Source organism: Ochlerotatus camptorhynchus, unplaced genomic scaffold, assembly GCF_037179485.1.
Source record: "Ochlerotatus camptorhynchus isolate MF236.1 unplaced genomic scaffold, CSIRO-AGI_Acam_v1.1 ptg000002l, whole genome shotgun sequence".
In the NCBI taxonomy this organism is placed as follows: domain Eukaryota; kingdom Metazoa; phylum Arthropoda; class Insecta; order Diptera; family Culicidae; genus Ochlerotatus; species Ochlerotatus camptorhynchus.
In genome coordinates this window covers 1,819,820-1,844,201 of record NW_027040494.1, presented here as the reverse complement: position 1 = coordinate 1,844,201, position 24,382 = coordinate 1,819,820, and the positions used below count along the sequence as shown (strand labels likewise).

At 40.5% G+C, this 24,382-nt stretch overlaps 2 protein-coding genes across 2 annotated transcripts in view; one reads left to right on the top strand and one right to left on the bottom strand.

The window, feature by feature from the left end:
• LOC135705241 (HMG box-containing protein 4) overlaps positions 1-24,382 on the bottom strand; it is a 153,662-nt gene that overhangs the window by 109,916 nt on the left and 19,364 nt on the right. The window lies entirely within an intron of this gene.
• Positions 8,346-9,795, top strand: LOC135696827 (phospholipase B1, membrane-associated-like). The gene is made up of 5 exons (XM_065216386.1): positions 8,346-8,537; positions 8,601-8,929; positions 9,005-9,263; positions 9,344-9,373; positions 9,439-9,795. Exons 1-5 carry the CDS (start codon positions 8,346-8,348, stop codon positions 9,793-9,795), a joined length of 1,167 nt encoding a protein of 388 aa, XP_065072458.1.

Below are 24,382 nucleotides of genomic sequence, written 5' to 3'. Positions count from 1 at the left end.
GATAGCTACACCCTAAAATTTTTCGGTATTCGGCGGTGTAGCACCGGTGTAGCTACACCGCAAAAACGAAAACGACATTAGAGACGATTGGCGAAACGTCAACACTCAACAGTGATGCCATTTTGTATTATATTGTTTGTGTCCTACTTGTCAGTGTGTGTCTTAAAGTGCCGAACTGTGCCGATCAGTGTGACATACTGTGTTTTGGCACAGTATGCAGAGTTGTTTACCCCTTAGACCGTGAAGCCTTCAAAATTTATAATTGGAACGCTTGCTCGGTCAAGAGCAAGAACATCGAGTTCGTTGAATTCCTCAACAAACGAAACATCGGATACCGCCATCATCACCGAAACGCACCTGAAGCCCGAGATTAACGTCTTCCTTCCCGATTTCCGACTTGTGAGGCTGGATTGAATCAGTTCCGGGGGAGGAGGAGTGGCCATCGCTCTAAGGAGGCTGCTGCCGAGCTTCCAGCTGAAGATAATTTAAGCCGTAAGGGTGGAAGTTTCTACTCCTGTCGGTACCATCACCGTCGTTGCGGCTTACAGCCCCAAACAAGTCAACTTCAGGGATGGGTCAGCAGCAGACCTGCAATGCGACGAGATATTGTCAAGCTGTCGCTGGCGACCTGAACGCCAAATATCAAACTTGGGACAACAGTCGGCGCTATAAAAACGACACCATCCTGTACAATGACCTGAAGGAAGCGCAGTGAAACATGTTGAGTCCGGACACTTCCACCCGGTTGAGTAGGTCCGGTTCTCACGCTACCATCGACGTCTACATCAGCAACTTGGCCAACAACATCTCACAACCTGTGGTTTACCAAGAACTCAGCTCGGACCACTATCCGGTGGTGGCCGAAGTGGGTTCCTCCGTGAACCGATTCGAAGTTTCCCGACGCAACACCAGTATCGACTATGAAGTCCAGCCAGAAACGACCGATGACATCGACCGGTGTCTTCGCTCCTGAACCGATTTCCCGGGCCAGAGAGCAACATGTACCAGCATCGAGGCAGGTGCGTAATACTCTGAGCCTTGACGGGCTCACTAAAGACCTCATTAGACTCCGCTAAATCATTCGTAGGCAGTACCAGCGTACAGGTGCCCAACCTGAAGACCAATTGCAGCCGTTTTAACAAAACCATCCAAGCCAGAATGGTGGATCTCAGAAATAACGATTTTGCAAACAAGATTCGCTCTCTCCCAGATTGTGCTGAGCCGTTCAGGAAAATGGCAAAGATTTTAAAAGATAAGGCGAAGCTCATTCCTCCCCTTTCCCCTCTTAATCAGAATTCGGATCCATCCTGACTCAAAGGCCAATGCTCTTGGTCAACACTTTGTGAATTCGCATAACCTTGGCCAAGCCATGGTGAGTCCCCACGAGCCTGCAGTATCGGAGGCAATGTCTAGAGTCGCTGCCACTCCCGTAGTTGTCCGTGACGAAAGTAGAATATCGGCTGATGAGGTGATAGCACCCATTAAATCAACCAAGAACATGAGGGTGTCGATGGAGTGGTCAACCTCCATGACTTCTTCGAGCACCTTGCAGCGGTCTTCAAAAAGTCTTTGGTGCTTGGCTACTTCCATACATGCTGGAAGTTAGCCAAAGTCATTCCAATCCACAAGCCTGGCAAAAAACCCCTCTTTTCCGAAGCTAAATATTCGAAAAGTTGATACTCAGCATTGATACTGGTATTTTCAAATGATAATAACATCCTTCTCAGATAGCACTTCGGGTTCAGCAAAGGCCACTTTACCATCCACCAACTCGTACGGGCTACTAACATCATCAAGAGGAACAAGTCCGTTTCAAATACATCTGCCATGGTATTGTTGGACGTTGAGATGGCGATACAATTTCCCGATCTTCCTTGTTGAGATCTTAAAAAACTACTTGTAGGGCAGATCATTCCAGGTCTTCTCGAACAATTCACCTTCTGATACGTTCAACGTTGATGATGGGGTTCCCCAGGGTAGCCTCCTTGGTCCAATCCTCTTGAACATCTTCACGTCGTCAGATGTTCCTCCTCTTCCGGGTGGTGGTATTTTGTCAATGTTTGCGGATGACACTGCCATAATCTATAAGGATCGTTCTCTGACGAGAAAACTCTAATCAGGCCTGGATGTTTAATCCGACTATTTCAAAAGCTGGAAGATTTGTATCAATGCAGCTAAAACACAGACCACACTATTCCCGCACTCCAATTCACCTAGGCTTGTTCCGCCTGGTAACTTGAAAGTCCACCTTGATAATACTCCCATTAAATGGTCGAGTGAATTCGTCTACCTTGGTCTCACCCTTGATATCAAGTTGCTGTTCCGTTCCCACGTGGATAAACCATCCACCAAGTGCAAAATCTTGATTAGGTCGCTCTACTCACTTAAATATCAACAGAAAGTTCACACTTTCCCTTAAAAACAAGCTTGCCGTCCCCAAGTAAATCATCCCCACGCCATTGAGTACGGAACGAAAATCACCTCAAACTCCAAAGGATCCAGAACAAGATCCTTAGGATGACCCTCAACAGTCCCTCACGGACTCGAAATTCTGAGATCCAGTGAGTCTTCAGACACTAGAGGAGTGGAGTACGCTCAGCCTCGAAAGGTTCAGAGACGCCTGTCTGAGATGACAAATCACCAATATCACCATATCATACGCGATCTTGCTAATTAGGTTAAGTTATTAGGATAGGATATCAAATTCCTTTTTAAATTCAAGCAAAACACACCCCAAAGGAATATCCTGTACACTAGTTAAAAAACGTAAACACGTAAATTAGAATAACAAATTAGCCTTTCTGGCTAATAAATTGGAATGTACGAACAACGTAAAATCATAATCAATGGAAAATGAACGTAATTTTACTACTACTACTACTACTACAACTACTGGGACAAGGAAACTTCAAAGGGAAGGGAAAGGGAAAACAGCAACAAGAGCTTTTGGCAATCTGAAGTGATGTGTAATAGAAAACTTTTTTTTGAAAATTGTATTTACTCACTAGGTCACTTTCACTTTCAAAAGCAGTTTTTTTTTGACGCAATAATTCAGAATAAAAAAATGCTCGCGTCATTTTGTGTAAATTAGCTTAACGAATAGAATGACGCGAGTTTTATGCAATCTGGAATGGAGAGTCGAAAAAAATTACATTTGATTTTTTTTTTTTAAATGTGTCAAAGTAAATAGAACCTAAAGAAAAACAATAACAATGCGGTACGTCTGACATTTTCGTCCATCATCTAACTGAAAAAAATGTTTTCTCAGCAATAAGACATGTTTCAGCAAATGAAATAATAACCAAAGAAAGTTAAGATTATAGCAATCTTGGCCCGATAGTACCGCACGAATAAGCGGCAATATGCAGCGATGCGGGTGAGTTTCGTTAGTGACGGGTGAACACGGAGGTTCGGAGGATCGATCAACGGCTGCAAACGTACGAAGCTTCACCTCGAGGACTTTGAGGGGAAATTCGCGGGTGTCTCGGACTGGAAACATACTTAGCCACTCCACTGAATCGGACATTAACCCCGGTGGACCCTTCCACCATAGTGCGATGTTAACGAGCTCGCAGGAATCGATGGCCCTCGAGATGAGATCGGCAGGGTTCTCCAGGCCGCCGATGTGATTCCAGATGCTTCCATCCGTAAGCCGCTGCACCTCCGCGACACGGTTTGTCACGAAAGTGTTGGATGGTGGGTTGTGCAGCCAGTGGAGAGTGATTGAAGAATCATACCAAAAATAAGCATTAGCATTAATGTTAAGGTTCAACATAACGGTTTGGTACTATTGGCTGAGCAGTACAGCTAGGCAGGGAACCGATACGATTTGGATAGGAGTTACTCGGGATTTGGCGGTTAGGAGACGGGTTGTGACGACACCACTTCTTCCGACACTTCTCAAGTATTTAGATGCATGCTCCGTAAGCACTCTGGGACGCATAGCAAAACCCATGAAGTTGCACGTTACCTCCGGCGCCTGGAGCTTTGACCAAACGAGGGATGGAAAATTACCCTAGAGCAGCCAGACCAAGTCTGTAGTCATCGCACACGGTGCTGAGCGAGCTGGAAAGCTCCTCGTCCCAACTCAGTTTCAACTTTTAAAGACAAACACTTTGGCTGTGATGATCGCAGGATGCCCAATGGATCAAGGAGTTTGGACGTCTTGGAGACCACGATTCGTTTCGTGGTTGGATTATCAGAGAAGCGCTCGGAAACTTTGAATCGGAAGGTATCCGATTCAGAGTGCCACAGCAGACCGAGTGTGCGACCACAAACGACCACTTTCGAAGTTCGAACTCGAGTGCTCTGCTCTCTAGAACACAGCTGGATTACTTCTTCCACAGTATCAGCACCGCTTAGCATCACCATATGTACCCACATCTGGCGATACATCTTGGTAACATCTGCAACTAGAGCCACCTCGTATATGCAGAATCTGATGACGATAGCGTATAATGAACAGTTGGCCCCATCATGAGGCAGTCATTGAGAGAGATTGCCGTAGAAGTCTTGTTGAACCCATCGAAAACCACGCAGGAAGATAGAATGAGCGGGTGTTGCCTTGTAACGGAGCTACGGGAACCATATGGCCAAGTTCGATGTGTTCTGCCATGAAATCAACATACTGGACTATTCGTCGCGGGTGGTGGTTTCGGAAAAGTACATCTTGCAAGCTAATTCCTCTTTGGATAGCCCACGGCTTTGAGGGCGACTGTCGACTTCCCAGAATCGAGTCAGTCGTTGGTATAAGTCATTGGTGGTACACAACAGAGCGACTCGCGCCGAGCCTTGGGTAGTGGTATCGATGACGATAAGTCCACTAACTACCCATCTGAGCACGGTACATTGGAGAACAGGCTGGTGTTCATAAGGACCGGCCTAAACTGGTACCTGTAGAAAGCTGAAAAAAAGCTGAGCATCGATAACCATGTCGATCCTTGGTGAAGCGAAATCTGGATCAGCTAAGACCAACTTAGGAGGAAGGTTACATTGCGAAATGTCGATCGCCCGGGAAAGCAGATCGTTGGTGATATTGGAGATCTTCGGCGAGACCGGATGGAATTCGATTTTGAAATTTTTTAAGGGAAACGTTGTTTGCAGGCAAACCTATTGAAAATTGTTCAAGAGTTTTTTTAGCAGATTCGATTGGTTTGTTTAGAATTCAAATCCATCAGCTATGGACAGAGTTATAAGTGGTCAAAACCTGACCACTTTTCGTAACGCGGTCGATGTTGTTTTTTTTTTAAATTGCACCTCCAATATGTTTGCCAGAAATTAGCAAAATTCTACATGACATAATCTTGTCTGTTTCTTTCGCTGACAGAAAACAGTTCACGAAATTTTTGCACATGCCAGTGCACAGTGGTCCAGAATGCAGATTTAGGTGGAATGATATGTTTTGAGCCTGAAATTGAAACTTTAGACTAAAAGTCTCTTGTACAAAGTTGTTCCTTATAGTTAGGCCCTCATTTTTATGACAATGAATTCTAGGGTGGTTCCTATTATCATTAAAATCAAAAATCTAACTTTTTTGTTTGAATAAATTAAGGTATACATTCTTTGACGAAGTTATAGCTGAACTAATTTTAAGCAACTTTGTTGAAAATAACTTTTTTGTATCTCTTAAATTGGCCGATTTAGAGCTATTTTCTTGAATTGAGTTAGGGTGGCTCTTAAAAAAACAGTTTTTTTGCTCTAGTTTTCTTATTTCGAATTTCTCAGCAAAAGTGTTTTCAGATAACTTTTAGATCTTAAGAAGGCGCAATTTTTTGCTTCACAAAGCTTGTCAATATCTTTCGCCGATCAAGAGTTATTGACGTTTGTATACTAAAAATATGCACTTTTCAAATGTTAATATCTCTAGTTGGGGCAAACAAAAAAAAAGTTTTTTTGCAGCATTTGAAAGGGCGTATGTTATTCTCAATAATATGAAAAAATTGGAGGTATGTTATTTTTTTAACTTGTATAAAATCAATTTGAGTTTATTCATATTTTTTACTATATTTGAGTATATCTTTTTTATTAGAAGAGATACAGGCAACAAATCCAGCTATAAAACATTCATCTTAAAGAATTTAAAAAGTCTCTAGAAGATGACTTTCATGATAAATTTCAAATAAAAAAGTTATTGGCAAAAGATGGATTTCATAGGACCACTCTAATGACACATTTATATAAAATGTGCTAGTACATTTGTTTCAATATTTGGACATTTAGTGTCTTCGAAGAAGTTTTTGTTCTTAAAAATTCCCTTCTTTTGGTGTTTGCAAACGTCAGGGTGGTCCTCAAATTAGGGAATTTTTAAAACTAACTTTTTTGTTTTACAAAATATAAACATGTGTTGTTCAAAAAAGTTGTAGTTAAGTTACTTGCAAGCAACTTTGTCGAAGAAAATTTTTTTCTATCTCTTAACGTTCTCATTTTAGAGTAATTTTTCGGAGTTGACTTAGGGTGTTCCTGGAAAAAATAGTTTTTTAGCAATAACTTTTTTATTTGAAAATTCTCATGAAAGTTATCTTCTAGAGACTTTTAAAACTCTTTAAGATGAATGTTTTATAGCTGAATTTGTTGCCTGTATCTCTTCTAATAAAAAAAGATATACTCAAATATAGTAAAAAATATGAATAAATTCAAATTGATTTTATACGAGTTAAAAAAATAACGTACCTCCAATTTTTTCATATTATTGAGAATAACATACGCCCTTTCAAATGCTGCAAAAAAACTTTTTTTTTGTTTGCCCCAACTAGAGATATTAACATTTGAAAAGTGCATATTTTTAGTATACAAACGTCAATAACTCTTGATCGGCGAAAGATATTGACAAGCTTTGTGCAAAAAAAATTTGCGCCTTCTCAAGATCTAAAAGTTATCTGAAAACACTTTTGCTGAGAAATTCGAAATAAGAAAAATAGAGCAAAAAAACTGTTTTTTTAAGAGCCACCCTAACTCAATTCAAGAAAATAGCTCTAAATCGGCCAATTTAAGAGATACAAAAAAGTTATTTCCAACAAAGTTGCTTGAAATTAACTCAGCTATAACTTTGTCCAAGAATGTATACCTTAATTTATTCAAACAAAAAAGTTAGATTTTTGATTTTAATGATAATAGGAACCACCCTAGAATTCATTGTCATAAAAATAAGGGCCTAACTATAAGGAACAACTTTGTAGAAGAGACTTTTAGTCTAAAGTTTCAATTTCAGGCTCAAAACATATCATTCCACCTAAATCTGCATTCTGTACCACTGTGCAGTGTGTTTGTATGTCTGGATGGTCATTGCGAAAAGTATCAAATGTTAAGGACAAAAATTTTAAAACCCAGCACTCGTGCCACTACTGTTTCTTATCGTCCCAGAACTACCTATATAAAAATTAAAAAAAAGATACCATAAGGTACTACCAATCCAGAAGCGACACGTTCCAGTCCCAGTCTGGTCTAGAAAATCATTCGGTTTGGAAATTGTCTCGACTTCCCCGGGCATAGAGTATCATTGTGCCTGCCACCGTGTGCATAGTGCTGAAAATTATGTGCCAAGTTGTCCTGAATCAGATACCTACAGGAGAAGATGGACGTGACTCTCCGGTGGCAGCAGGCAGGGATTAAACGCCAGAAGATCTTGCTCACTTAACATAACGGCGCGCTGATTTGTAGAGTAAGCTTGACGGCATTCGAACGCTCCCCTGCTATAGATATCTTCATCAATGTCAACAACCATACGATAGCATCTTTACCTGGACAAGCAGAGAAATAAGTGGAAAGTTTCCAATATCTTGGCGATTGACGGAACCAAGATCGCCATAGGTATACACATCAAGAAGGCTAGGATTGCCCATGAGAGTTTGCGAAACATATAGAGATCAATTAAGATTAGCCAACGAATAAAAAACCCAATTTTTAATTCAATCACAATAACTGAACTGTAACACCCTAGCGAAACATTATGCATATCAGCGGAGAGCAGTCGAAAGCTTCAACTGCGGCCTGCGGTATATAATTCGCGCTTGGTGGCCTCACAACTAGATATCGAATGCCGAGCTATTTATCGATAGTTAAAGTTCATTAACTTTTTTTTGGTAAGTAGAAAAGCGTACGATATTATTGCTCATGGTAAGTATTGTACCTATTCCATTTAGTGATCTATCCTCATTCAGTCATGTACATTTACACTACCGAAGCATATCCATTCAGGATGATCAAATGTTACATTAGGTAATCTGATAAAGAAACCATTGGTACATTGCATGAATTGGTTTCCATGTTTATGTGTTGGTAATAGGAAAGCTTTTTAAAACTACGAGTTCCTACAAAAATTACCACTGTATTTTTAGTAGACTATCACGATGAACGCCTCATTACTAGTCGCAGTAGCATTTATTGCAACTTTCTTCCGAGTCAAAAGTCAGCCAGAGATCACTGTTCTGGATTCATACCCCATCGCGACACTGGTTCGACATCTTCGAGAGCAGTTTGTCCGTAGTCTTGGCCCCAGCAGCGAAGACATTTACAAACTTAAACTGAATCTTAAACTTGGTGTAAGCGTTATATGGATTGATCTAACGCATCATTCACCTTAACTGCAGCTATTTCTTTTCCAGAAACTACAAAAGCAATTCCCTCCATATGAAACGTTTCCATGCAATGAAACAATCATGCGGAGCGCTACAGTTCCTGAATCGGTTCACACCTTGCGACCAGGAGACATTGACATTGTTGGAGCACTGGGCGATTCCCTCACGGCAGCTAACGGTGCGATGGCCACCCAGATAACAGAAGTGTTCATCGAGAACAGGGGCCTTTCATGGAGCATTGGAGGTCAAGGCACGTGGAGACAGTTCCTAACCATACCAAATATTCTCAAGGAATTTAACCCGAAGCTGTACGGATACTCGATTGCAGATGGTTCAGCATTTCAAAGATTATCACGGTGAGACACAATATTTACAAGATACTTACTTTTTCTTTTGATGCTCACTCATGTCTGTGCTCTTTTATTTGTTAGATTTAATGTAGCGGAGACAGGAGCGATGACTCAGGACTTACCATTTCAAGCAAAAAACCTAGTCAAACGAATGCTAAGCGACTTGAAGGTTGACGTTAAAAATCATTGGAAGCTTATTACAATCTTGATTGGAGATAACGACTTCTGTTCGAACATGTGTTACTTGAAAAACCCAGAACAAATTTTGACTAACCATGAGCATAATCTCATCAGCACTTTGCGCATTCTAAGAGACTACCTTCCACGAACCATGGTCAACGTGGCTGCAACTCCTAGTAATATGATTTGTTAGATATAATATTGTTTTTCTAATTAATTACAATACCTCATTTCTTCCAGATGTTCGGCAACTTACGAAACTTTCAGGCCGTACGTACGAATGTGTGTCACTACACTTGTTAGAATGTCCTTGTATGTTCGGATCGCGCTTTCAGCACATGAAGACGAAGTTGAACAAAATTATGCTCACCTGGAACGAGTTACAGCGAAACGTAACCGAGCGAGAAGAGTTCAACAATCGGTCAGATTTTATCGTCAATTATCAGCCATTTGGCGAGGAAATTACCATACCTCGAATGAAAAGCGGTAGCAGTGATTTTTCCTATCTGTCCTTGGACTGCTTTCACTTCAGCCAGAAAGGATACGCCACGGCAGCGAATGCCCTTTGGAGCAATATGCTGGAACCGGAAGGTCAAAAGACGAACGAACCGCGGTATGAATTTGACATGATTCGCTGCCCCTCGCAGAAGCGACCATATTTGATGACCAGAGAAAACTCCAGAATGCACTAAATGGATTCAAAGAGATGCCTGTCAAAATGCCTGTACGGAAGCTACAATCTGTATTAGTCGGTATCAGGAATTTTGAATAGAAAGAGCAGGGAAGGGGGAGGAGTGGTATAGTTATCTCAGAGCTAAGACTAGGGTGCAAATGCTCATTTTGCAAAACAACATATTTTTTGTAATAATTTCATTACATTCACATTCAATCAGAGAGAAACGAAAAACTGAAATCAATTGCTGTCATTTTCGGGGTTGTTAAGAGAAATTTGGAATCAAATCAGCCCCAAATACACTTCAACTTTAATTCAAAGGTTTAAAGTTAACTTTGCAATAATGAATGTTCAACGAGGAATATCTTGATGGGTTTGGGAAGTTCTGTGAACCTCCATGAGCCTATCTTGAACTTTTTCAGAACTTTCACGAGGTTCCTACTCTTCCATGAGATTATTAAAATTATGATGTATGAAGTGTTATTATTTATGTTTTCCGAAGAATTTTTGATGTTCCTTGAATTTTGTTTTGTTTCTCTAGACATGTTTAAGGTACTAAATTTCTTTAAATATCCCGTAAATGTCTTAGATCATAATAACAATTTCCAACACATTTTTAAGATTGCCTATTTTTTTTATTTAAATTCTCTAAACTTCTTTCAAGAACCGCAAACTAATCTATGGTTGATTAGAACTTCTCTAAAATTACTCTAAGCTTCGATGAGGATCTTTTGAACGTACTCGAAGAATCGTGCTGAGGTTTCTAAACTTCTCTGAAGTTCTCTCAAACTGCCCTGCAGTAAAATTCGTTGAATTTCTTTGAAGTCCATTGATCCTATTTGAAGTTCATGAAGTTCACTAAAATTTGCCAGACTTCCCTAGAGTTTACTAAACGTTTCTGAAATTCATCGAAACATCTTTTTGGTGTTTCCTGAGTCTTTCTGATATTTTCTAAAGGGTGATACGGTCAAAATTTGGTCAATATCAACTTGACGTATTTCTTTCAATTTTGCATTTAAAAAACCTGAACACCCCTCATTTTGAAGGTGTGTGTGTGTAGAATGTTGCTCCTATTTTGATTTTGGAATTCACTCTTCAGTTGTCAAAATGCCGTCCAAGCAAGAAGAGCAGCGTATCAAAATTTTGCTCGCGCATCGCGAAAATCCGAGCTACTCGCACGCAAAGTTGGCAAAATCGCTAAAAGTTGCCAAATCAACCGTTACTAATGTAATTAAAGTGTTTGGGGAACGTTTGTCGACAGCCAGGAAGTCTGGATCGGGGGGAAATAGAAAACCGGAAGCCGCTGAGACGACAAAGAGAGTTGCCGGTAGTTTCAAGCGAAACCCTAACCTCTCTCTCCGAGATGCCGCAAATAAGCTGGGTGTATCGTCTACAACCGTGCATCGAGCCAAAAAACGAGCCGGACTATCGACTTACAAGAAGGTAGTGACTCCAAATCGCGATGATAAACAAAATACGACGGCCAAAGCGCGATCCCGGAGGCTGTACACGACGATGCTGACGAAGTTTGACGACGAAACCTACGTCAAAGCCGACTACAAGCAGCTTCCGGGACAGGAGTTTTATACGGCAAAAGGAAGGGGAAAGGTAGCAGATGTTTTCAAGCACATGAAACTGTCAAAGTTCGCAAAGAAATATCTGGTTTGGCAAGCCATCTGTACCTGTGGCTTGAAAAGCAGCATTTTCATAGCTTCCGGGACTGTCAACCAAGAAATTTACGTGAAAGAGTGTTTGAATAAACGTCTGCTGCCTTTCCTGAAGAAACACGGTTGTTCCGTACTGTTTTGGCCGGATTTGGCATCTTGCCATTACGGTAAAAAAGGCCATGGAGTGGTACGCCGCCAACAACGTGTAGGTGGTTCCCAAGGACAAGAACCCTCCCAACACGCCAGAGCTCCGCCCAATTGAGAAATACTGGGCTATTGTCAAGCGGAACCTAAAGAAGACCAAAAAACTGCTAAGGGCGAGCAGCAGTTCAAGGCAAACTGGCTTTCTGCGGCGAAGAAGGTGGACAAGGTGGCTGTACAAAATCTGATGGCAGGGGTCAAACGTAAGGCCCGGCAATTCGGATTTGGAAAAGCGGAAGCCTAACTGAATATTTTTCCTGAATTTTATACTAATTGAACTTGAAAAAGAAATTTAATTTGATTTTTTAAATAAACGATTTCACCGATTTACACGCGTTTTCCCTTGACCAAATTTTGACCGTATCACCCTTTAAACTTCGATGAAGTTCCTTGTGCTTCTACAAATTCCACTGCATTTCTCTGAAGAGTTCAGATCTTCTTTAAAATTCAGTAAATTTACCAAAAAAGTGCATTGTTGATTGCACCAATACGAAACTAACGATTTTAAATTGGCTCACCACTTTAGTAGCCTATTGGTCCCAAGCAAACGATTAACGTACCGTATTCTAGTCGAAATTCTAGTACTACGCAATGTTTGTTTTGATTCGCTATGAAAGTTTGACAGATAAAATGAGGGGTTATTGGTTTTTCCTATGTTTCGAGGGGTGAATCGATTAGCTTGGGACCGAAGAGAGTACCAGAGCTGTGCCAAAAAGTTGAGCACGTTTCTGCGGGACCTTCTAGTCTTAGAGTTACCTCTATGGTAGAACTATCACCGACAAACCGACATGAATGACTATAACAAAAACAATAAAATTTCTAATAAAAGCACACTACTGACATCTTGCTCCGTGTTCGCGGGAAATATTTAGCTAAGCCATAAACCCGCATGCAAAAGTTTTGATTTGGTTCGTGTCTGATCTATTCTGGACAAATTATTTTTATCTAGATAAAAAAAATCGTATGGTTTTGACAGTTCGGCTCACTGCACATTTAAATCGAGCGGACATAAGTCAGAATTAAGTGTCATGTCGGTTTGTCGGTGGAACAATCACCGACAAACAGACATGAATGACCATACAAATTACCACGAAATTTTTGCTCAAAGCACACTACCGACATCTGTCTCCGGGTTCGCGGAAAATGTTTATCTAAGAACACGAGTGCAAAATGTATGAGTTGGTTCGTGTCTGATCTATTCGGGACAAGTTAGTTTTATCTAGATGAAAAGTTTCTATGGTTCTGATCAGGCCAATGACAAGGCCTATACTAACAGCAGTGTTTGACAGTAGGCAGCATGTCCCGGGCTCAAATCGTTTATTTTGCTCTGCTGGGCCCGCTGTCACGGTATGACATGTTGCCTACGTGCCTGCCAGTGGGCTGGTTCTGATAGATCGGATCGCTGCACATTTGAATCGGCAGTCATAGATTTTCGAGCGAAAGTTAAGTTTAAGTTTCATGTCGGTTTGTCGGTGGAACTATTCCGTGTGCCACTCACGCCAAATACAAAATCTGAAATGCAAATTCGAGCGAAATCCGTGCAATCGAGTAGTGTAGAATATGTGTGTGAATGTGAACGACATTCACTACCTGGCATGCATTTCATGTGTCAAGTTAGTTGTCAAAAAATGCATCAATGTTAATCTTCCTGTTCATCTGGTTCATCTTAAAGTTTTTAATGCACCAATTTGACAGATAAGTGTTCGATAACTTTCAGTTAGCGGACTTCAGTAAAAATACATTTCAGTTAAAGGTTTTTGAGTTAGCGAGTTATCTGCTGTACAAAAAATATATGTTATTAAGCAAGTCAATTATTTCGAAACATTTTTTGGATGTTAATGGATAATTATAAATGTAGGCATAAATCTGCATGTTCTTACCAATGTCTGTATAAAGTCTGTAATTTGTATGAAGTGAAGCTTGTATGCACGATCAAATGTTAGTATGAATACAGACATGTCTGTATATCTGGCACCTCTGGGTTCAACAGAACAGGATTGCGGAAAAGAAAATTTAAGAAAACCGGGGGCTGCCGCACTTCTATGGATACATTTTAATTAAAAAAATACTCTTGGCAGCGAATAAAAAAGAATAGATCAGAATTGAATTCTCTGGCGTTTGTGAAGTGCACAAGTATTAGTACAGAACTTTGGGTAAATTCAAAAGTTTTCTTGCATTAATACTTAAAATTTACCAAAAGTTCTGCGCTAATCCTTGTGCATTTCACAAACGTCAGAGAAGTCTATAGACAGAAGGATAAACAGGGATGTTCAGGATATTTTACAAACACATTGATGGGGATGCATACGATTAGAAAATAAAAGAATGGGATAAGGATAAGACATGTTTATCGAGCATTTATCTAAAAATATCACATCACCTTCCGTTTGATAATAAGCTCTGCTTCTTCTTTTTTTTTCTTCTTTTTTTTCTTCTTCTTCTAGGCTTTTTACGCTTCTTTAGCGAGTTTTTTGCCGGCTCTCAACTTTGTGTTCTAGATACACTTTTATAGTTATTAATTTAGAGTTTTCTATGCCAACCAATGCATGAATGTGCATATTGTGTGGCAAGCTCAATGATACCATCTCTTGTTCCCAAGCTAATCGAAATGCCCCTCAAAACTTAGGAAAATACACGAACCCCTCATTAAAAGATTAAACTCTGAGTTGGTTGGAAATGTTATCTAATAACAACACTAATGTGGTAATTTATTAGCTAGAAAAAGATCTGAAGAGCTTATATAGGTTGGATTAGTGGGAAATTACTAGCCTTTTCTCTGTCTAATCGTTTATTCATCTTTCCTCCACAAACTCGTGTAATTTTGATTGGTCATATTCGATGTTCTTCATCCGTGGTCATCAATGGATGTTGCTACGCTGGAAATAGGTCAACTCGCTCGGTACTAATTGATTGCGTCTCGTACATTCTCGGCTCGACCTAGGTGGCCTTGTCACGGTCAGCTGATGTTCGCCAACGAAGGGAGACGCCGTTGACACCGAAAAGGCTACTTCAGTAGCTGCACAGGGATTGCTATACTCTCTGGTTGCGAACCGCCATCGCAACGCGCAAACCCAAGCTTCAAAACCGCCATTGTAGTGATCACAGCTCCAGTCACCAGGCGCCATCTTCCAGACCAGTTTAAGACACCGATCCGCCATTGTCGACGGAGTGATTAAGCCACGGATCGCCATCGCAGTCAAACAACAGCTGCCCAACATAATCACCGCCATCGTTCAGCAAACACCACCGGTACGTACAAAGGAAGCAGAAACCCACAGAACACACCCCATAATAGCCCAATAAAACCATCCGCACCATAGTTCCATTTTAATAAACTTCTAGACTTTTTTCACCCACACTTTAGCTTCCAATTAATTTCACTATCACTTAAGAAATCCCACAGTTTCTGCACAATTTGTTCCGCGTACCCCTCCGAATTACCAAGTAGCATGCCGGCCCTGTGACACAGTTCAGGGGTCTCATGTTACTGAGCTAGATATCCGGGAGTCTTGGTTGAGCCACATAGGGTGAGTCTCATCTAGTCTCACTCTATACATCATTTTGCGGAATGCTGTTGATAAAAAAAAAGTTAGAGGCAAATGAATGTAAATGAATGCATGAAATGAATGTAAATGATATTCCATGTCTGCTCACAATTCTGGATCTCGTGGGAAGCTATGCAGCACATTTCTTCCCCATGGTGATGTTTGCTCTACGAAACTTTTTTTTATTGTCATCAAAAGCATTACCAACGTTAAAACTTGTCGGATCTATTTTCTTCTTTCAAACTGTAAATGGTGACACAGCCGTCGTAATGTTTTTTCTTTGCTGTTTTTAGTGCGATGGGTGCGTTAGGAGGTCTGAACTGAAATGACAGGACAGTAGTAGAATTTTCAAGGCGTCGCATAGTTATAAGGAAAAATAAATAATCCAACGAAGGGGTGAGTACAATAGCTTGGGACTGCTTGGGATCGTTGTTTTAGTACTGCATGAGCTAAAAAAATTATTTTATTCGGGACCCAATGGTCTTAGAGTTACCTCTATGCTTAATCAAAGTCAAATGAAGACTTTCTCACAGAGGAAATTGTTCATATTTCATTTGTATATCACACACATAGATTTTTACAATTTGATTACACAAATTTAATTTATGTGTGGGACACATAAAATGCTTCCATTCTGCCTGCAATAAAATTTATATTTGGTCACACATGGCCATTATGGATATATCTATAGTATCTATCTATCGTATCTATAGTGTCAGATGAATTTCATTTGAAGGTTTACATGTATTATTGTTTATATTATTTTGAAATATTTAGGTGTTGGTGTTCTATTTTATACAAATAGAACTCTGAATCCAATGTACCATGATATATTTATTCTCGGTCACTACACAGAAAAAAAAGTCGATGAATATTCCATCCAAATAGCTGCACAGAGGTCATTCCACTGGTCCCCCTCTCCTAAAAAATCTACGTAGTTTATGAACAGCCTCTTATATTACGTTGTACCATAGAGGTAACTCTAAGACCACTGGGTCCCGAAGAAAATCATTATTATTTTTGGCTCACTCAGTACCAGAACAACGGTCCCAAGCAGTCCCAAGCTATTTCACTCACCCCTGCATGTTCTGCATGAATCCACACACCCCTGATGTTATCTGTCAAACTTTCATAGCGAATCAAAACAAACATAGTGTAGTAATAGAATTTCAAATGGAATAGGGTACGTTAATCGTTTGCTTGGGACCAATAGGCTACTAAAGTGGTGAGCCAATTTAAAATCGTTAGTTTCGTATTGATTGTTGGTTGTACGGTGTACATCGATTTCGCGAACAAAATTACACCCGTTGATGTACTATTGTACTTGTTTTGCTATTACATAATATTTCATACATCAGTATGAATTACGTTGGTCGATATTACATTTTTTTTTTGCTGTGTTGTGTACATACTTATTCGTAACACAAACGTTTTAAAGTGTTGTAAACTCTAGTGAAATGGGCGTAAAAAGAGCGTTTGACGACTAGAATTGAATTCAAAACTAGTAATCCTAATCATAGAAATCATCCCAAAACTTACAAGTTGTCCAAGCCGCCGTGCTCAACTAACGAAAGCGCTAATATGCAAAACATATCCACAAATCGGAAAACCAGGATATCCATTAACTTCCAGCCCCAGCTTGCCGTTTGCTGGTTTGGCCTTGCTCGTATAGTGCGTTGAAAAGGAAATCACATATTCTGCACTGGACCTCGTGTTTATTCGCGTTTATACTTATCACTTGCGCAGGAAATCAGTTTGGCACGGCATTTGTGACCAGCATACATTCTTGTGGCATGAAACAGGTCAAAATTTACCCAAATCTGCCAATAAATTTGTTTGTTTTGCATTTGCTTACAGCAAAATAGCGAACTTTTCAGGAACATTAACGCCAAAGAACTCACCAACACACTTTTTGTTACATTTGCATGTGATTTGGTGTACAGCACACTTCTTCCGATATTTTGATCACCTTATAAAAAGGCGATGACAGTTGAATATCGGGAGCTGCAATTCAAATTATTCTTAAAAATATATTAATATATTTGTTTACTGGTTCAAATTACAGCTGGGAAGATAAAACTCTCATTTTGCAAATTGAAGTTGCTGTAATGTTTTATCGAATAATTTACCACTTCAATGAGGACTGCTACTGTCCTCTGTTTTATCAAATTAAATAAATAATATTGCATACGTTATTTGTAATACAAGAAAGAGATTTGGAGAAAAAGCGATAATTGCAGAGATATTAAGCAGCCATGTGTTGAGACATTTTGAAGATTGGCACTGACACTGAAGCATTTACTTTTTTTGTTACAATGCATAATCACGGTGCTCATTGAATATGATGTTTGTGTTTGGGAAACAATCACAAAATGAAATTTTGATTGCCTTCCTTTTTGAACACGCCGGTAATGTCTACAGACGCCTCCCATCATGAGTAGTTTGCTATCAAGTAGCGACACTGGCTCCTCTCCTTTTGTACTCTCTTTACTCTAATAGCGAATTCGTTTATTATTCAGTTCCAACCTGGATCGGGTATCAAGATTGGGTCTGCTTGTTTTCTGACAAACGTCAGTTTGCTCGTTTGTTTTTAAAACCTAGCTCAGGTTGAGGTTCACACTGACAAAAAGTTCGTTTTCGCACTGGGTTGGAACTGGTGTTAACTCCGATAATAAACGAATTCGCTATAAGTCTGTACTCTCTGTACTCTTATTTAACGGTTCGGAAGATTTCGAAGTTGTCGCAAAAAAAAAGATGTCGCACAGCAGGAGAATGCATGAGGGTTTCTCTGTTTATTTAAGTGAATCGGAATAAATTTAACCCACCGATAAAACTACAAATAGAACCTAATTTTTTTCCCTTACAAATTATTTGATGTTTGTATCATTTTGATGTATTTAGTGACAAATTGAATGGGTGAATCATGGGTTTTTTTTCCTCTGTTCGAGACCTAAAACCTCTGCGACCAGTAATTTGATCTATTGTAGTATATCCCGTGTCCTTAGTTTAGTGCATGTCGAATTACTCCATCACTATTGAGAAATTATGAAGTATTCGATATTTTACAGTTGTCATTCTTGCCTTCCCTGATGAAATTGGTATGGTTATTTTGCTTAACGACGTGTTTTGGGTATCATCCAAACCATTTTTGAAATAGTTCGACCATTTGGGTTATCGTTCGAGTATAGTTTTTTTTTTATTAGGGTTTGTTTATTGTTATTTTACATCAACAGGCTGGATGAAGCCCCAATGATTTAAACCTTATCAACTATAGTAAAAAAAATACATTCAAGCATGGTCATAACATAAAAAAAACATTAAAAAACGTTTATCTTATAGTCAATATCTTAACTCCTGTCGGCGAAAAACAGAAGAAAACTTTCGACGAAGCGCATCACGGGAGAGATGAAAGTCGAAAACAGATGCAACTCTGTTGAATGTTCTCTGCAGTCCGCAAATCGCACCGTATGCTCCATAATTTGTGCGACGTAGAGGCAGTCTTAGCATAAGGTTATTACGAAGCGGTCGGGGTTGAACATTCAGGTCAATTTGCCTCAGGATAGCCTCACAATCTGTCCTTCCTTGTAGGTTATCGGCTCTTCTAGTCCGGAGAAGTTCTAGGTCGATAAGTTGACAACGGCTTTCGTAACTTGGTAATCGAAACGGATCGTTCCAAGGCAATCTACGCAACGCAAAACGAAGAAAGCGACGTTGAACAGATTCAATTCTCTCGGCACCGTTGTTGTAGTTTGGGTTCCAAACCGCTGAACAATACTCAAGCGTCGATCGAACAAGCGAACAATAGAGAGATTTTAGACAGTAGATATCAGTGAAGTTTTTAGCTATCCTAAAAATGAACCCTAAAGTTCTTGACGCCTTATCAACAACATATGCAATGTGTTGCTTGAATGAAAGCTGCGAATCCAAGATCACACCCAAGTCTTTCACCTGATTCACGCGTTCGATTGTCGAGCCAAGCAGGTCATAGCTAAATATTATCGGTTGTTGTTTCCGTGAGAACGTAATAGCGGAGCATTTGGCTGGGTTCACTACCATTCTGTTTAACCTGCACCAACTAGCGAATACATTCAGTTGACGTTGAAGAAAGTGACAGTCAGCAATGGAGCAGATTCGTAGGAAGATTTTGAGGTCATCTGCATATGATAACCGAGGAGCTTCGATGACCAGATGCACGTCGTTGAAGTACAGTATAAAAATTAACGTTCCCATGTGGCTTCCCTGAGGTATACCTGATGTGGCGAAGAAGCTAGCTGATCTGCAATCTCCTATGGCAACTTTTAGTTGCCGACCGGTAAGATATGATCGAAACCAACTCAGAAGATTACCGCATACACCGAGCCTGAGTCTGAATAAATAACGTCCGTTTGAACCCGATCCGACATGCTTTCGGTTATATACGATGTGAGACACAGCAGATTGGTAGTTGTAGAGCGGCCGACAGTAAACCCATGTTGATCAGCACTCAAATACTGCTTGCAATGGGACAGCAACGGTTCCATAATCACTAGCTCGAATAGCTTCGAAACGGCACTTAACGATGTAATTCCTCGATAGTTATCCACAGCTCGTTTCCTTCCTTTTTTGTGGACGGGAAACATGTGCGCAAATTTCCAGCAAGATGGCAATATGCCACCTGAGAGAGACATTCGGAACAGGCGAAGAAGCGGAATTAACAAGCTAGCAATATGTCACTTCAAAAATACAGATGGAACTCCATCAGGTCCAGGATTGAAGGATGACTTGAGCAGAGTCGCGGCCTTAGAAATCATTTCTGCATTAACATCAATTGCACCCAGCGTTTGATCGTTTACTGGAACGTTCCTGGCAGCCAGGTTAATATGGTCGTCAGTTAGTGTCTCATTAGTGAATACACTGGAAAACTTTTCAGAAAAAAGGTGGCATATATCCTGAACAGTGGCAGCAACTTCTCCGTTGAATTCCATAGACGATGGGAGGCCGGATTCCCTGCGTTGCTCGTTCACGTAGTTCCAAAAGGATTTCGGGTGTAGCTTAAGTTTGCGCTGGATGCCTCGTTGGAAACTTGAAAAGCATTCACGACTGACTCGCTGGTACATGTGATTCAGCCTCACATAATGTAGTTTCAGAGGAAGCGTGCGATACTTCGTAAATCTTCTCAATGCTGCTCTCTTGATTGACTTCAACCTACGTAGCTCTCTCGTCTGCCAGGGAGGGTGAGACACTTTGTGGTGAGTTCTTTTCGGGACGTGTCTGTCAATGACATATGCCAAGACATGTGAAAAGGTTTGCGCTGCAGCCTCAACGTCATCTGGATCAAGGATGTTCTCCCATACCATGCTAGACAATACATCTATGATGCTACGGTGGTCAGCTTTAGGGAAGTCATAAGAAATCGTAGCAGTATAGTCACCGAAATCACGCACGAGTTTGTCCTCAACAGTGACAATTAGAGGAGGGTGATGTGGAACTAGCTTAGTTAGTGCACTAGGAGCCGAGGAAATTGATGGAGCCCTGTCCTGTGTGCTCACGAAGCAGAGGTCCAAACTACGACCATTTTCATTAACTACATGGTTAATTTGAGAAAGCGTCGCTGCGCTGTAGTTGTCGAGAAGGCTAATAGCTCCTGCGTGAAATGTAGAGCTATCAGGATCTGGATACAGGAATCCGCAATGAGATGGACTCCACGAAACGCCTGGCAGTTTAAAGTCACCAAAAATGAATATCTCATCAACTGGAGTGGAACTTTCGACAACTGTGAAAACTGACCGACAGTGAGTATCGATGAGTTCATTGTCGCGGACTCGATCAGGTGGAATGTACAGAGCGCATAGAAATAGTGTGCGATCACCCAGATTGATGGCTGTCCAAACCTGCTCCACATTGTTCCATTAATCGTTCTCGATAGCCTTTGCCTCCAACCCGCTACGGACAGCTACAAGGACACCTCCACCAGTAGATTTACGGCTGTTGTTAGGATTCCGATCGCAACGAAAGACCTCGTAGTCAGGACCGAAGACTTGACTGGAAAGCGTTCGATAATCAGAGCATTTTGTGTGGTCGTTGGCGGCGTGTGGCTCTGAATTGGCAGTAAAATGTTCCGCAATAATATCCTCCCTATTCGTACACGCCCGAAGATCGGAGGCAAATGTCACTTCGACTTGTTTCATCTAGGAACCATTATCTGATGACTGGGTTGGGGAAACAGCACATGCATGTACGTAATTGGTGGATTTGTTAGTAATTTTGAAGCTTTTGGACAATGCTTGAAATTTATCAATTTTTCAATAGTTTTAATTTGAAAATCAACAGTCGATGTTATCGATGCGTAGAAATGTTTCTGATCGATTGGTAATAAAAAATTTGAAATTGGTGCAGGGGCAGCTAAGTTATTAACGGTCAAAATCTTTCATAATTTCATTTATAGGATTTCATAAAGTGTGCCCCCATCTTCCCGAAAGACGTAGTCCTACGTCAAAAGTCAATTTTTCATAGCTATTATCCAATATATATATTTGTAGTTCTTTAAATTTCAGTGAGGCCCTTTTATATTTTTCGCAGATTCCCTAGGGTCAAAACTAAAAGAAAAAAAAATGCTACGACATGTTCTGTGTCAAATTTGTTAGTTACAATTTTTTTAAATTCTCTAAAATGATGTTTTTTTGTACATCACTGCATTCAATCATCAAAAGTGGGTATCAAACATTGCGCTATTATCAATCAAATGCAGCAGAAAGATGGGAAATTTTATGGACAAAAACCGAATATATTTTAACCTCATTTTGAGCCGTTAAAAAGTTATTCGTGATTTACTGTGGAAAGAAAAGTTCAGAATTTCAATACTTGCAGTCAGGCTTCCAGTGCGCGCGCTACCGTATGCGAGATGCAATACGAATAGTCTCATAGTCATAGCAGTCTCATGCGCAAGAGATTTGTAGCACTCTGTTTCTCTCTCTTCAGTTTTGTCGCATCTCACATTCTCATAATGTCAGTGTGTCGCACTGTTTTGTGAGCACAGCACATTTCCGGATGTAAGCGTTTCATGAGAACGAGTATCATGCGACGTCGCGTGAGCCGAAGCTCATGCGCTTTTCGCAATGAGACGTCGCTAAGCGACGTTTCAATGCGACATCGAAATAACAAACTCAACTGGAAGACCAACTCGTGTTCTTGATGTGGGAAAAGTGTTGTTTTGTTTTGAAAACGATGGAAAGCGACCTAGCTACTACACTCTCATCGAACATGGAGAAGAGGTGTCGGATGGTTATGACTAACAAAGATTTCCAAGCGGCAATTTTCGTTGATTAAAGGATTAACTTGAAAAATAGCCCATGCATAACGAACGAAGGAAGAGATGTGGCTTTGGTAAGCGAAATGTACAATCAAGTTGTGGTCTATTTGCTTTTTAATACATATGCTTTTTTTAATTTCACCGAGGGTACTAACACTAGGACTATTTAGAAATCTGTCGTTGCAAATTTCTTGTTTCAATTCAGCATCATGGTGGCTGATATGAACTATCCTGTGAGCACTAACACATCTGAAGAATTCAGTTGCTGCCGCGACGCGGCACGATACGGATAGCAAAGCTAAAAAATATCTTCAACGGCTTGACTATTGAAATAGCGCTAAAACGACAAGAAAAACACGTCCGCGCGTCTCAGAAGCTGAGCGATAACTTACCATTTAAAAACTTCACCCCATTTGAAAAGGGCACACAAGTCTTCTGTGAACAAACCCTTCAAGTCCCTTCTCTCGTCACCCGACAACATCACATATGATGGGACCGCGAGAGTCAAGGCATGCGAAACAGCGCATGTTGCATGCATAGAGAAGTTGGAATGAAACAGTCGCATGTGATTGAATACATGCGTCGCATTGAGAGAGCAATGCGATGAGACAAAAAAATGAAACGCTTGAATTTGTTAAGCTTGTCGCGCACATCGTTCTGGTCTCTCTTTTGTACAATTAATGTAGCACACCATGGATTTGAGAGTCATGCGACGTCTCACAGCTCGCTGTCGCATTTGTGTACGCGTGAGATTTCCGGAAGCCTGCTTGCAGTATGTCCACCAGCAAATCAATCTATCATCGAAATCGTTCTATACAAATCACCTACTTTGTTGCAAATCGCTTGATAACATTTGTTTCGAAGTTTCGAGAATTCAATAGGAGGATATATAAGCGGAGAGGGATCGCGTACCTTGAGAATGAAAGAAGAAATGTAAAATTTATTTTAAAAATCTTAAATCAGATAATTTACCGCTTTACGTAATCGTTGAAGAGTTGATTTACTCAAACTCAACATGTCGGCGTCAAATCCAAATGCGACAGCCGTGGCCGCTAGTACACCAACTGCCCTGCGATTAGTTACTCGAGTCCGATCTATATTCTCGACGACAGCATTCCCCCAAAAGGCTTCTCCTCTTCGACGCAGCTCCACTTTTTCTTCTTCCACAAATGGTTCTCGTATCATTTTCCTCCGCTGTAGACCGCTCTTCGGTTTTTTTGTCAATTTTCTTGATTTATTCTCGTTACACTGAATGCATATCAATGGTACACTGCTTGAGAAGCTTTTCGGAAACTCAACCGGAACTTTGTTTGTCACCTGCTGGCTTCAGAATTCTGCACGGACAGTATCGTTTCGTAGCTCTTCGTCGATGTGGTTCCCACTTATGTTGAAGAAGTAACTCAACCGCATCCTACACATCTTCAAGCTGGCAATAGCTTCGATTTTTTCTTCTTGAAGGCCTTACTTTGGCGTTGCCATGTCACAACGAGCTTGGCAACCCTCCTAACAACGTTTCGCTTGAGCTGGTGCGAAAGTCCGGCTTGATTCCAAATCTCCACAGATCACCTTTTCCAAGGGTATTTCGTCATATTAACCTACAAATTAAACCAAATTTTATAGTAAAACATTCCCAAAAAGAGCCTATGATCACCATTTTGAAAATCGCTTTCCGTGGCCCAGCAGCCGGTGTAATTTTTTGTATGTAAATCCTCACATATATTTTTTCTATCTGCCACCACATGGTGTTGTATTGCACGTGAAGTTGTTTATAAAATTTATATGTGGAGTATTTTAGAAAAAGTATGTATGAAATCATATAAATCGAAGGTCAAGTCTAAAATTCATTTTATTCAGAATTTTATTGCTATTTGGCCTGGAACGCTGGAACTGCTTAATAATGATTGC